General features: G+C 40.7%; 1 protein-coding gene across 1 annotated transcript in view; it reads left to right on the plus strand.

Annotated features, from left to right (window-relative positions):
- GLG1 (golgi glycoprotein 1) overlaps positions 1 to 13,622 on the plus strand; it is an 82,853-nt gene that overhangs the window by 59,774 nt on the left and 9,457 nt on the right. Inside the window, exons 9-19 of the mRNA XM_059857210.1 lie at positions 1,810 to 1,931; positions 2,587 to 2,688; positions 4,547 to 4,700; positions 6,371 to 6,508; positions 7,300 to 7,386; positions 8,282 to 8,344; positions 9,014 to 9,127; positions 9,548 to 9,636; positions 10,482 to 10,599; positions 11,597 to 11,689; positions 12,227 to 12,364. Coding sequence (XP_059713193.1) covers positions 1,810 to 1,931; positions 2,587 to 2,688; positions 4,547 to 4,700; positions 6,371 to 6,508; positions 7,300 to 7,386; positions 8,282 to 8,344; positions 9,014 to 9,127; positions 9,548 to 9,636; positions 10,482 to 10,599; positions 11,597 to 11,689; positions 12,227 to 12,364 — 1,218 coding nt within the window. The remainder of the gene's footprint in view (positions 1 to 1,809; positions 1,932 to 2,586; positions 2,689 to 4,546; positions 4,701 to 6,370; positions 6,509 to 7,299; positions 7,387 to 8,281; positions 8,345 to 9,013; positions 9,128 to 9,547; positions 9,637 to 10,481; positions 10,600 to 11,596; positions 11,690 to 12,226; positions 12,365 to 13,622) is intronic.

Below are 13,622 nucleotides of genomic sequence, written 5' to 3' on the forward strand. Positions count from 1 at the left end.
ACTTGATTGCAACAAAAACACCAATTAACTGAAACCTGAGAGAGAATCCTGCCAACATAATGCTCTGGCCAGTATATTTTATCTGTGTGTGTAAGAAAGTGTTGGGTTTGAGATTCTATTCACCCATCTTTCTCATATGAAAGTCACCTGACTTGAAATAATCCCAGAAGTTTACACACTGGGTATTCCCCATCCATGCAGGCTGTGTGAGTTTCTGCACCAGCAAAACCATAATATTCTTCTTCCTCTTGCAGTGACTCTTACAAAGTTTGTAAAGAACACATCCAATTAAGGTTTGACCTTAAGGTTCTGTTTGACCACTGTCAGAGATGTATAGATGTAGAAAATAATGTTGTTGTTGTTATTATTATTATTATTATTATTATTGTTATTGTTGTTGTTGTTATTATTATTATTATTATTATTATTATTATTATTATTATTATTATTATTATTATTATTATTATTATTATTATTATTATTATTATTATATCCCAAGAATTTTTGATAAATAGTGCTCTTCTCAGCTGCCTGCATCCCTTAGAAGTTGAGGCTGGGCATAATTAAGAGCAAATTGCAGGAAATCCTGTTTTCCTCCCAGGCAATCTGTGGTCTCTCCTCATGACTGCAAGTTTCCTATTGGATAAATAGTGCTAGCTTGTATTTTCTCCAGTTCTCTGATGCTTTTTTCTTGCCTGTTTTTTGTGATGTTAGGGCTTTGCCCCTGAGAGTTTCCTGGATGGTGTTTAGATGCAGACTTTGAAAGGTGGAGGATAAAATTGTAACTGTGCTTTTGATTTAGTTGGGCTGAGAGCCAGTGACAAAAATCATTAATTAAGTGTCAAGATGTTAAGAGCATATAGACCATTTGATGTTGGTGTGCAGTTGCCTTCTCAGCAACCTCTCTTTTTTTTTTCCCCCCTTCAAGTTTGTCAGCTGAAAATGTTTGCCTGCCAAATAATGATACCAGTCTGCCTTCCATCAGTCTTTGGAAATCTACAGCTTGATGGAAAATGAAGTAGGGCATGGGGATCCTTGGCTGAGTTAAGGTCCAGAAGCTACCCTTGTCCCAAAACTGAGAGTTACCCAAATTCTCTTCCCCAGGCCCAGCAGACACCTCCCAAATTAGTGTTCACATGGTGTGGACTGTATCCACATTTGATTTTGTAATATAGTGCTAAATATGCTAAGTGATGTTTCCTTATTAATAAAGATAATTGTTTTTCTGCAGCTTAGAAGTCATAAAGGGAGTACTGGGATATCAGCTTTGGGTTGGCACACCTGGTCTCTAAATCTTTGGAATATTTTTGTTTTCATCTTTCACTTACACTATGGCTTCTCCTGAGTAGTTAAAACATGGTGTCCTGGATTTATTTTATACCTTAGATGCGCACACACACACACACTAAAAAAAATAGTATTCATGAAAATTCAAAAAATTTGTGTGTTTGGTATTGCCAGCCTTATGGAATGAGGCTACCATTGAAGCTTAAGACAGATCAAAAATACTGTAGGCAAATCAAATTTTACCTCTCCTGCTCTGTAAATTGGTATGTAAGTAGTCCAAGTTCATGGCTGACCTTCAGTGTGAAACCGTTCTCATACGATGTTCCTGGGCTACTTCATAATGATAATTAGGGTCCAGCAGTGCTGGAGTTGGCAGCACAAGCTCTTAAAATAAAACACTGCAGAGCAGAGTTCATACATCATGGTGTTGTTACTGGCATAGAATTACCACAGTGAGAGATTGTAAGTGGTCTCATTTATGTCTTTAACATTTGTTTTCCTGTCCACAATTCCTTTCTTCAGCTTCAAACCCTGATTCAGGAAACGGACCCCGGTGCCGATTATCGCATCGACCGCGCGCTGAACGAGGCCTGCGAGTCAGTGATACAGACAGCCTGCAAGCACATACGGTCTGGAGACCCCATGTAGGTGCCTCTCAGTCAGAGCTGGGGCTTTTTTTCCTCTTGGGCATCCATGAAGGTTGTGTGGCCTTATGTGTGTCTCTACTGTGTGACCAGTAGAGACACTAAAATCTATCCAGACTAGTTACTCTGGACCAGTCGTACAGAGCTGCACTGAGATGTCTCCATTCTTGCTGTAAAAGCAGTCCTTTATAGGACTGGTTTAGTACTGGTGAAGGATGTAGCTTTCACAGGCACTTAGACTTAAGGTTGTAACATTTGATGTGCTAATTTCTCTAACCATGTAAGTCTCAAGCAATATCACAAACTGGCAAACCTGGAAAGGCCAGATAAGCAAACCCATACTGCAGAGATGGGTGTCTTCTTTGTCTTCAGATCTGATAATGTATTCTCCCCTGGGCCAGGTTTTCCATGGAATACTCCTTATGATTTTGTTTTATATCAGACTTGCTGAGATAACTCAAACAATGGAACACAACAAATACAAATCTGGTATACACTTGTTTTAGATGTAATCTTTTTGAAGGAAGAGAAAGATCTTCACTGAGTTTCAACATCTTATCTCTGGTTCACTGGACGACTGATTTGGCAACACCAGCTGTTACAGGGAAGCTCAGAATGATTTTAACAATCTGTGGCCTGACTTTCTTGTTTGCAGGATTCTGTCTTGCCTGATGGAGCACTTGTATACTGAGAAAATGGTAGAAGACTGTGAGCATAGGCTCCTGGAGCTCCAGTATTTTATATCTCGTGACTGGAAGTGAGTACTGTAAAACAAGATTTCTCTTCACTTCTTGTTTGTATTAAGTGTTTGTATGCATTAGCAGTTCCTTCTAAAACAGTATTGCTTGTGGTTGTTCAGAAGAGGACTTTCAAGTATTCCAGGTCAGTAGGGTGTTAATGCTTGTGTAGAACACTAAAAGCAAAAGCTTCTTAGAAAAGGTGTGATTCCACTTAAATTGGGTTCTCTTTTAGAAGTGATGCAGTCTTAAAAAGTTCTCAAGTTTGAGCTCTAAAATTCGTTGCATCTTTAATTAAAGAATTCTGTCTGACCATATTGAAGTCAAAGGTCACTTTCTCTGCAGGTGGCAGCCAGTTGTATCTACTCCAACTGCTACAATAGGGAATTTAAGGAAACAAAGTTTTTAAGTATAACAAAGACTCACTCTGTGAGAAGCTTCCTGCCTCCATTTCTGCCTTTTTTCAAATTCTCTAAGTGTGATTACAGCCTGTAGAGCAGATGTAATACTCTTCAGAGCACTACTTTTCCATCTTTCTCATCCAGAGATGGCAGTGCTTTGTTTTAAATACATATAAAGGCCCTTGTGTCAGTGTTGGTTAGGATGAGGAGAGAATAAATTTGATAAACGTGACCAGTGAGGAAAGAATAAGTGTTTGGCTTGTCTTCTAACGAAGATTGAGAGGTGAGGAAATAGAGTACATTAAATGGGGTTGCTGCAAGAAATTGAATAATTGTTCTCAGTGGCCACAAAGAGTGTAAGGCAAGAAGTCCTGGGCTTTGATTACTGCAAGGCATGTTCAAATCAAATGTTTAGAAAATCTTGACTCAGAGCAAGTCATGTATTTATGGACAGCATTACCAGTAGCTGAGAGTTGATGTGCTCTGTGAACCTTCTGCTTTTAAGGATGGGGCCTTATGGAGCAGGGAGTTTAAGACTTTTTGTATCTCCATAGGTAGACAAGAATATTTAATTTTCCCCCCTTTCCTGTTTTTCTTCATTGCTGGGTCTCCTGCCTGTACTGTTTCCAGCAGGTAATTCATTGTTTGAGTCAGACTTAAATGATTGGAAGAAGGAAGACTGATTATTTGCATTTTCCTGGGAGCAAGAATAATTCTAATTCATAATGCAGGCTGGGCAGCATTTGCTTATCTTTGTTTAACCTCTGTTCCCCACAACTAGCTTATGAATTTGTTGCACTGACTGTGTGCCTCAGACAGATGCACAGAGTAGAAGGGGTTTTGTTGATACCTTTATCATTATCTATATAATTGTGTCCACTGAAATCACTTGATATTTTTTTCCGATAGTGTTTTATAAACATGAAGTTCCATTTTGGAAGATTAGCAATATCTCACTTATCTTTCATGTAATTAGACATCATCTTAAGAGATCTGCACTTACATGCAAAGCAGGGGGCATTGAGTTTGCAGTTGGCTCAAATCCAGGGCAGACAGAATCAATCCAACTCTGATTTTTATGGAAATGGTATTTCAGAATGGCATCGGTTCAATGTGTAAGATACTACACAAGCAAAAATGTGGCATGTACCTGCCTTTCTGCTGCTTCAGGGCATCAAGGAGATGATTTCTTTTCTCATGGGTCAGCATTTGGCTGGCATACTGCAGAAGAAAATGGGAGGTGCTTCAGGAAGTGTTGAAAATTTGATCTTTAATTAAATATTTTGGTGTTACTTAGGGAGTTGATTCTGAATTGAGTTAAGGCCACCTGTTGGTTCAGTTGGTTAGACACTGCTGCTGCATGGTGTCCTGGTAGTGCCTGAAACTTGAAGTGGATTTTCTGCCTCCAGAGCATTTTGGGATATGAAGAACATTCCATGTTTGAATGAAGTGCCAGTGCTAACTGCTTTGTTTGCAGATTGGACACAGTCCTTTACCGCAAGTGTCAGGGGGATGCCTCCCGCCTCTGCCATACCCATGGCTGGAATGAGACCAGTGAGCTGATGCCTCCAGGAGCTGTTTTCTCCTGCTTGTACAGGCATGCATATCGCACAGAGGAGCAGGGAAGGAGGGTGAGTGCTAATGGACAGCTTGTTGCTTGCTGATCTGTGGTAGAAGGGTTGCACACCTGTTTGGAAGTTTGACACGCAATGCTAAAACTACCAGAACTCAGACAAGCTACTTTAAATCATTTACTGTAGGTGGTAGTTGCATTCCTTTGGGTGCCCAGCTCCTCCTCAAGGGTGCCCTGAAGGTCTATGTGGTTGTTCTGGTGAGGCAGAGTAGGCCCAGCAGGATGACTGACCCGTGTCACAGGCCCATGGAGAGAACTGTGTCCTGACACCAACTTACATTTCTGTCCAAACCCTGTACAAGTCCTCCCTCATGTCTTTCCAAAGAGGAATGTGATTCCTTGCAGATAACCCGCATAGATGCAAACTTGGTTTTATGCAAAAAGGAGTTTCAAGATCAGCTTTCCTTGGCTGTTGCTACTTAAGTTTTGATTTTTGCCCAGCTTCAGATTATATTCTATTTAATTCTTCCTATTGATATAGTACATCCTTCCAGTTCTTTGGAGCATGCTGTACTGGTAAATGTGCTTATGCTGTCTTTGAAGACGACAGTGGGGGTCTGACTTGCTGCCCTGCAGTCTGGAGATCCACCACAATCGCATTTGTGGTTGAGAGCTGCTCTTTTCAAGTTTGCTGCCCTCTCGTGCCTTTAGCAGGGCACTCAGATGAAAGCACCTGGGTACTCAGTTCCATTTCCTTTGGCACTGTAGTGTACACAGTCCCTAGGAATTGATGGATTTACACAATGGCCCAGATTAAAAATTAATTTCCACAGCTTGATTTAGAAGGTCTTTTGTGGCAGAGGTCAAGTATTGATTGAAAGCATCTCTTTTAGGAATAATTTTTTTAATGCAGTTTCTTAGTCTGCTGAGTTGAGACTTTTTCATTCCATTTTATATTAGTGCTGACCAAAGAAATCAATAGCCACCCTGAAAATAATCTATCAGAGAGAGAAAAGGTTTTTAAATGTGTTTTTCTTTTGGAAAGTAGGCTAAGGGAGCAGCTGTCATTTTGAAATTTAGTCTTGGAAGCAAACCCATGGGAGGTTAGACCTGTATTTGTTTCCAGAATGCTAGGTAACTTCCAGTGGTTTGGATTTTTAAATGTATGAACCTTTAAGCTTCAACTGCTGCATTTTAGGTCAGATGAGCACCACACCAGTATCCCTTGGTTTCCTACAGTTTGTTTCTTCCTGTCTTGCAAGTGCTGACTCTGATGTGCTGCAGTGGGGATTGCTGAGCAGAAATTACAGCTGGACTATGTTGCCTTATTCTGGCTTCTCATTTGGTATTAAGGGCATGAGCTGTTTTGACTTTCTTCTCCACAGTTGGTCTGTAGCCTTGAGTGAAGGTGTAGCAGATAGCCTGGGGACCTGATCTGACATCTCTTTCATAAAATATTTCATACCCCTCTAAAAGTAGAGGTTTAAAAATATAAAATTTGAGTTAGTGGAAAATCTAAACTAAATGACAGAGCTCCAAGCTCTTTTGGAGCCCTCAGTTCTTGTGGGGGCCCTGGCAGGCCTGTGCTGAGCAGTGCAGGACTTCTGTGCCATCTGGGATTGATGATGGCATTTGTGGTCACTCTCAGAACCTTACCTGACAGCACCCTGTTTGCCCTGTGTGGATTTAGGGACTCCATATACCAAACACTCCCTGTTCTCTTTGCAGCTATCACGAGAATGTAGAGCAGAGGTGCAGAGAATCCTCCATCAGCGAGCCATGGATGTGAAGCTGGACCCAGCCCTCCAGGACAAGTGCATGATTGACTTGGGGAAGTGGTGCAGTGAAAAAACAGAGACAGGGCAGGTACTGCACACAATATCATTGCTACTTTGTTTGCAAAGCTGCATGGGTGGGAAAGACATAAAAGGGATAAAAGGATGTCTTGCTGCCTCTTGATAGTGGAGAATGTGTTAAAAATTAGTGCAGTTTGAAACACAATCTGCACCAGACTGAGACAGGTGGTGTAGAAACGCTTTGCATGTTCAGATGCTAGTGGAATGAGAAGGGAGAAGGGGATATTTTGCAAAAAGGGCTTTAAAGAAGCAACCCTACCTCCCTCAACCTCTTATTTATAATATTCTATTACAAGCTTGATATTTCTCACATAAACTTTATCCCATTTCCATTTGGCCAATACCAACATGCTTCCTGTGTTTATACAGAACTGAAATAACATCTGCAGCTACTTAAAGTTTCAGCAGATACTTCCATGTTAGACTGCTGTGCCTGGAGGGCTGTAGTGAAGGGACCATTCTGCAGCAGATGCTGTATCCACCACTGTCTTTCTGAAGTGCCCATCATAGGCTGGGTAACTAACCTCTCTTTAAGGTTATGGAAAGGGCACATTAAATGGGATATTCCAGAAGTGAAAGCACATCATGCAGCTTTTGAGAATAAGTGGTAAGGTGACGTCCTAGACCAACATTTTCAGTCATTACTATGTGTGTGTTCTGGGAGTGCTAGTAGAGGAGTGGGATTAAATGAGATTTAGGACTTTACAAAAAGGAGGGCAGTTTCACAGGTGTAACAATGTTTTAAGCCCAGAATTGAAGCTTGGCTTCTTGGATCACACACTAAAATGTCTCTTTCTGTAGGAGCTGGAATGCCTTCAGGACCATCTTGATGACTTGGTGTCTGATTGCAGAGACATAGTGGGAAACCTCACTGAGCTGGAGTCTGAGGTGAGTGGATTTCAGCCTGGGGTAAAGGGAATAGATGAGCATGTCTAGTTAAGCATGCCATTTTAATAATGATGAAGAAACCTGAGGTTAGAGGAGCTGTAGAAATGCAGCTAGGATCTGTCATCAAAATACATCCTTTTTACCCCATACAGTGGAAGTTTTCCTGGGGGTTCTTGAGGAAGAGAAATGAACAACAGTTCAGGATTTTAGGCTGTTGATGGCATATCTCCTGCTTTAAAGGTCACTTACAGTACTAAAACTAAGATTTGCACAGGAACCCAGTTAACTTTAACACAAGTCAAGATATGTGATGGGACTTGAGATTTTGGTCTTGCTTGCAAGTAGTTTTGAGTACTGTATTGCAGCTTCCCTCCCAGCCATAAAAATTTGGCAAGCAATAACCACCAGGTACATCAGTAGGGGTTTCCAGTGACTTTGGCAGCTTTACTTCTTTTATGAAGCTGCATATTTGACTGTTAAGACCCAGACTGTTCCCCATATCTCTTAAAATTTACACTGCGCCCCAGGGAAAGTTCCCTTCCAGTGGTTAGAAACTTGGTTTTCTCAGAACTATGGCAAACCTTCAACTCCTGCCTAGGTGTAAGGTGATGTCTAGTGCTCTAGCACTTGATTTGGAGGAGAATGACTGAATTATCCAAGCCACGAGTTTCTGTGGAGCCCAGGCTCTTCCCTTAAGCTGGAAGGCTTGTCTTGCACTTGCCATGTTGGCAAGAGTGAACCCCAGGATTTCCAGAGCTAAAGGGCAAAGCTGTTTGGATTGCGTTTTTCAAAACCCTGTGAACTGGGTTGAGTTTGAGTTGTTATCACAGGCTTTTTCCAGAGTCTTTGTCTCTGGTGCCTTCACTGTGAAAATGAAAAACTGTCTTTTCTGCAGGACATTCAAATTGAAGCCTTGCTGATGAGAGCATGTGAGCCCATTATCCAGACATTCTGTCATGTGAGTACACTCTAATGGTGTGATTATCTTTGAGGAAAAACTCAGTGGGAAAGGTTAGAGAGTTTTAGTATTAGTTCTTGCTACACCTCAAAAGTAAAATCAGAGGTAATCATTTCCAAAAGTTTTCAATTAAAATATCACCCTGAAATATAAGTTCTTAGTTCTACCTAATGTTTCTGCTGTTGTGAGAGCCCTAGTATAAAAGTTAGTTTGAAAATGAAAATTGCTCTGTAGTTGGCAAAAGTCACTCTTTACAGTGAGTTAAATACTAGACTTTTTTCCTTCTCCTTTACATGCAGGCATGTCTAACCATTGTACTTTGTGCAGCTGGTCAGCACTGCTGAAATAACTTCACTGGTGTAGGGCTGAGTAGTGGAAGAGCAGTGAAGGCACCTAATTATAATATATTATGTAAGCATTGAGTCTTTGCAGTGTGTTCTCCTGAGTCTGAAGTGTGTATGTTTCTGAGACGGTTCTTTCCTGAGCTGTCTAAACATAGCTGTGTGCTGGAGTTGTGTGGTGCAACTCAAGGCTGATCAGTTAATAGTGAGCTCACCATGGAGAGTGGAACTGGAAGTTCCATATTTCCTGGTCACAGTGGGCTAAAAGGGTATAAAACCCATGACTTGTAAAAGCAGTTTATTTTTATGCCTTTCATCTCTTCTTCAGGAGGTTGCAGATAACCAGATTGATTCTGGGGACCTGATGGAGTGTCTAATACAGAACAAACACCAGAAGGAAATGAATGAAAAATGTGCAATTGGTGTTACTCATTTCCAGCTGGTGAGCAACGCTTTTCTCTGCTATCAGTGGAAGCCTGTTCTGTTCTTTCAGGGTATTGCTGGGAATTAGCTAATTATGAAATTAGCTCCTTCTTTGAAATTGATTTTTCACTGTATTTAAAGAGCTCTTGTGAGTTCAGACAGTTGTATTTGCATGCCTGGTCATAAATGGTCACTTCTGGAGATGATTTCTTTTCAGCCCTTCCTTCCTCCTGGGCATTCGGTAGACAGGGTCCCAACTTCTTCAGTAGTGCAGCATTCCCCTTGCTTCCATGTTACTAAGTTTGAACAAAAGTATGTGCTAATTGTGTGATTCAGTGATTCAGCAAGTGTTCTTTTGGCCAGCACTTTGCCTTTTTTTTTTTTTTTTTTTAAACTCTGGATGACTGAAGTTGTTTTTCTCCTCATTTCTCTCTTGCAGGTTCAAATGAAAGATTTTAGGTTCTCGTACAAGTTCAAAATGGCTTGCAAGGAGGATGTGCTGAAACTGTGCCCCAACATCAAAAAAAAGTATGCAGTGCCTGCCCAAACAGCAGTCTGGTTGTATAAATATGTAATTCAGTGACAGGGTATTTCATGATAGGACCGAAAACTTCCTTTAAAGGCTGATTAGTTTCTATGTGTTCCCTTGGTGACAGTGTTCTGCAGATGCTTAAGGTAGAGGCCTGCCTCTTAAAATTACTTGTGCTTTACTCTTGGATAGAAGCCTGTCCTCTTTATTTTACTTGCTGTGAAATTAGCTAATTATTACAATTAGTGGATTGCATGTCCCAGAATGTCTTATATCCTTGCTAGATTTATTGTCTTTTAAGAGGCAGACTACTTTTGTTCTAGTTGCTGGTCTGGGAAGGGAGAATATCCCACTTGTTTTATCTGGTTTATTCACTGCAGTCTAAGGGATTTTTTTTAATGTCCTACTACAATAGTGTAAGGCTAAATTACACACAAGGTCAGTGCTGTTTGTGGATAGCAGAACTATTTGCATTTTATGAGGTAAATGCCCTTCCCATAGTGTAAAAGGATTGCTTGCTATGCTATGTTGGTATTCACCATCATCTATTTCTGAGATAAAGCAAAGCTTTTCTAAAGTGCTGACATGACTTAAGAGCAAAGTCTTGCTGGGCAGAGGGGTTGGGGGCATTTTGAATGTCTTCCTGTCTGCTGATGTCGACTCTGATTTAGGGTTTAATTGTGATACAGTTACCCAACATACCCCGAAGTAAGCACAGATGCACAAGAATTTTATACTGTGTTTGGATTATTGGAGTCAGTTTCTCTGGTGTGGTAATCCAATATCAACCTTGGCTGGTCTTAGTGAAGGGTGTATGAATAAGAAGCTGTTTTCTTTTCTGCAGGGTGGATGTGGTGATCTGTCTGAGCACAACTGTGCGCAATGATACTTTGCAGGATGCCAAGGAGCACAGGGTCTCTCTGAAGTGCCGCAAACAGCTGCGTGTTGAGGAGCTGGAGATGGTAAACATGCCTGAAACTCTTGTCCTCCCCACTCTTGTAGTAATGTCCTTCCATTAAAGCTTCCTACTTTGTCTACCTTGGGGGGGGGGGGGGGGGCGTGGAGGAAGCTTGTTTGTAAGATGCATCTTATTTATTTTTTCCCCTTTACTTACAAGGGCTCAATTGCCCTTCATGGTGAAAGTACTGATTGTCTGCTTTAATGCCTTAAATATAGTCTCATGAAGGCTAAGGCAAGCTAAATGGTCATTGGAATTTCAGCTAGAAGTGATTATGTTTAGTGTTAGACAGCAACGTGCTACACATTCTGATGTCCTTAACATCCTCTAGGAGAGAACAAAAGCTCCATTTTACAGACTAAGGAAACAAGCACAGATGAAGCAACTCGACTCCAGCTGCTTCAAGTTGGTCAATGGATAAATAGGAGTAGTGTTTGTTCTGGTAGGCAAAGCTGCCTCTCAACTTCCTGCTGCAGTGCCTGCAGTAATAAACTCTTAAGGTCTTTGTCCTGTGGATACTGTTTAAGTGTCAAAGCTTCACCTTAAGTAGGTCCGTATCGGGTGAGGCAGCACTCTTGCCTTTGTGTGGAAGAATTCAGATGCTGGGCAGCACCAAAACCAGGAAACTTCATTCACATCCTCCAGATCACCTACTAGATGGGTGGCTGTTAATGTGTCCTTTAGTTTTTATGTGGAAAGATTTTAGTTGTCGTGGACAGTTGTGATGATGCCCTTTTAGGAGAGGCATTGGAAATAACTTGCTAGCTCTATAATTTGATTTAAACTATTTCTTCAGTCTAAAAAGCTGAGGGATTGTGGCAGGGAATTCCAAAGTTGATTTCCCAACACCACTTCTCACACCCAAGATCCTTATATTCAAAGAAACTCAATATTGTGAGGGTTGCTTACTTTTTGTGAGTGGAGGTTTTCAGTTAAGAGGTTAAAAAAGTGAAATAGTCTCAAGTCCTACTTTAAGGCTCATGTTGTAATTTTTCCTGCAGACTGAGGATATCAGACTTGAACCAGAACTGTATGAGGCTTGTAAAAGTGACATCAAAAATTACTGCCAGAACGTGCCCTATGGCAATGCTCAGGTAATGGAATTTATTAATAATTTACAATTTAATTCGTACTTTCATTTCAGAAAACTTACCAAGAACACTTTGGCCCGTGTAAGTGCAGCTTGAGATTTTCATTTTGATATCAGTCAAATATTTTGGTAGTACTTTGGAATGTTAATTTCTTTCTTTTCCACTGGCCCGCTAGCTTTAATACTGGGTGAATGCAATGCTGTGAGCCCTTCATTCTTCAGTTTCTGCTGGAGTCAAGCTATTAGCAGCTGTTTACTGCAAATGTTGCTAAAGATTTTTTAGGCATAATGTCTGTAGGATGAGATTTGTGGTTCTGGAAAAAGTCCAAGAGACCCTCTTCATCTCATTAAATCCTTGTGAGAAAAGATGAGCTCAAAGCAAGTATTGGAAATAAGCATTGGTAATGACTTTGTTAAAATCTAGACATTGGGAACTTAACTGCCCAAATGAAATGAAGGTCATCATTAGGGGATCACGTGGCTGCGTATGACAGAATTATATCAACAGTGTGTCCATTATGCCTGCAATATTGTGTTGTAGATTATTGAATGCCTGAAAGAAATCAAGAAGCAATTGAGTACACGGTGCCACCAGAAGGTGTTTAAACTGCAGGAGACAGAAATGATGGACCCAGAACTGGACTACACACTCATGAGGGTCTGCAAGCAGATGATCAAGGTAATGGTAGTGTGCTCATTTAAGAGAGTGAGTTGGGATAGAAGAGCTCTATCAGCTTTGAGCTTCCCATAAAGGCTTGTTACAACATTGCTGTGCTCTTTTTTCAGAAATGTGATTGCATTTTTGCAAAGTAATCTGTTTCTTAACTCTGAATCAGGCTGAGGTTTCTTCAGGGCTCTTCTCTTTCAACTTCCTGATCAAAGCCTGTGCACTAATAAATTTGTCTTCCCAATTGCCAGCAGAATTGATGAGGGAAACTGTGCTAAGGCTTCTAATACAGTTTTCATCCAGTCAGTTTGGATTTGGATTGGCTTTTAGCAAGGGTGAAGAAGTTATGATTACAGAGAAGAGTAAAATCTTCAGTTCACTCCTGACCTGGTGCACACAGACTTTTATCAAACTGATAGCGCAGGCAAAATGCTGTATAACTTCAAATTAGAAATGAAACTGGAAGTGGCGCCATGTAGAAAGCAGCAGCGAACTGCTGTTCATATATGACATATATGACTCATATGTTCATATAAGACAATCTTTCACAGAAGCCAGAATTCCAGGCCCTGGAACACTAGTATTTGTGGTCTGTATGCAGTGACTCCATATTTTGGCTGATGAAGAACATCCTGAGGGTTATTTGCTCTCCAGTTTGGACATGTTTTTTAAAAAAAGATCTGTGATCTCATCAGAGTAGTGAGGATTTGAAGATTCAAAAGCCTTATCTTACACCCACAGAATTAGTTTCTAACAAAAGAAATTAGTACCTTGGTCTGAATTTTGGGTAAGCTGGTTCACTTTTGACTATCTGATTCAATGTGGGAATGGGCTAATTATTGTAATGAGCTCTTCTCTGCTTTCTCCTTGTGTGTGGTCTTAGTTTGCCCTGAGTAGTACTAATAAAGTCTTTACTGTTGCGTTTTCCAAGCAGCATTTACACAGGAGAGCAGTATGTCCATAGACTTAAAAGATTAGTTTTTTAGTTTCTAAAATAAATGGGAACAAAAGTAGTTGAGTATGAGACCTAATTTGGTGGATATTTCTTTCTAAGTGTACTGTTTCTTAAGAATAGAAAATAAAGGCAATTTGCTTTTGATAAGGCCAGTCAGGACTGTACAGCTCAGTGCTCAGTCCATAAGCAGAGACTTTAATGCCCATGGCCAATTCAGAGAGTAGCACTGAGATGTTGGAGCTAGGCAGGGTGGCTCTGTACCTTTCTGTTAGGCAGGTGATTATTCCCTTCCATGAATCGGAAGCTGGTGGTTGG

Source organism: Haemorhous mexicanus, chromosome 12 (genome assembly GCF_027477595.1).
Source record: "Haemorhous mexicanus isolate bHaeMex1 chromosome 12, bHaeMex1.pri, whole genome shotgun sequence".
In the NCBI taxonomy this organism is placed as follows: Eukaryota; Metazoa; Chordata; class Aves; order Passeriformes; family Fringillidae; genus Haemorhous; species Haemorhous mexicanus.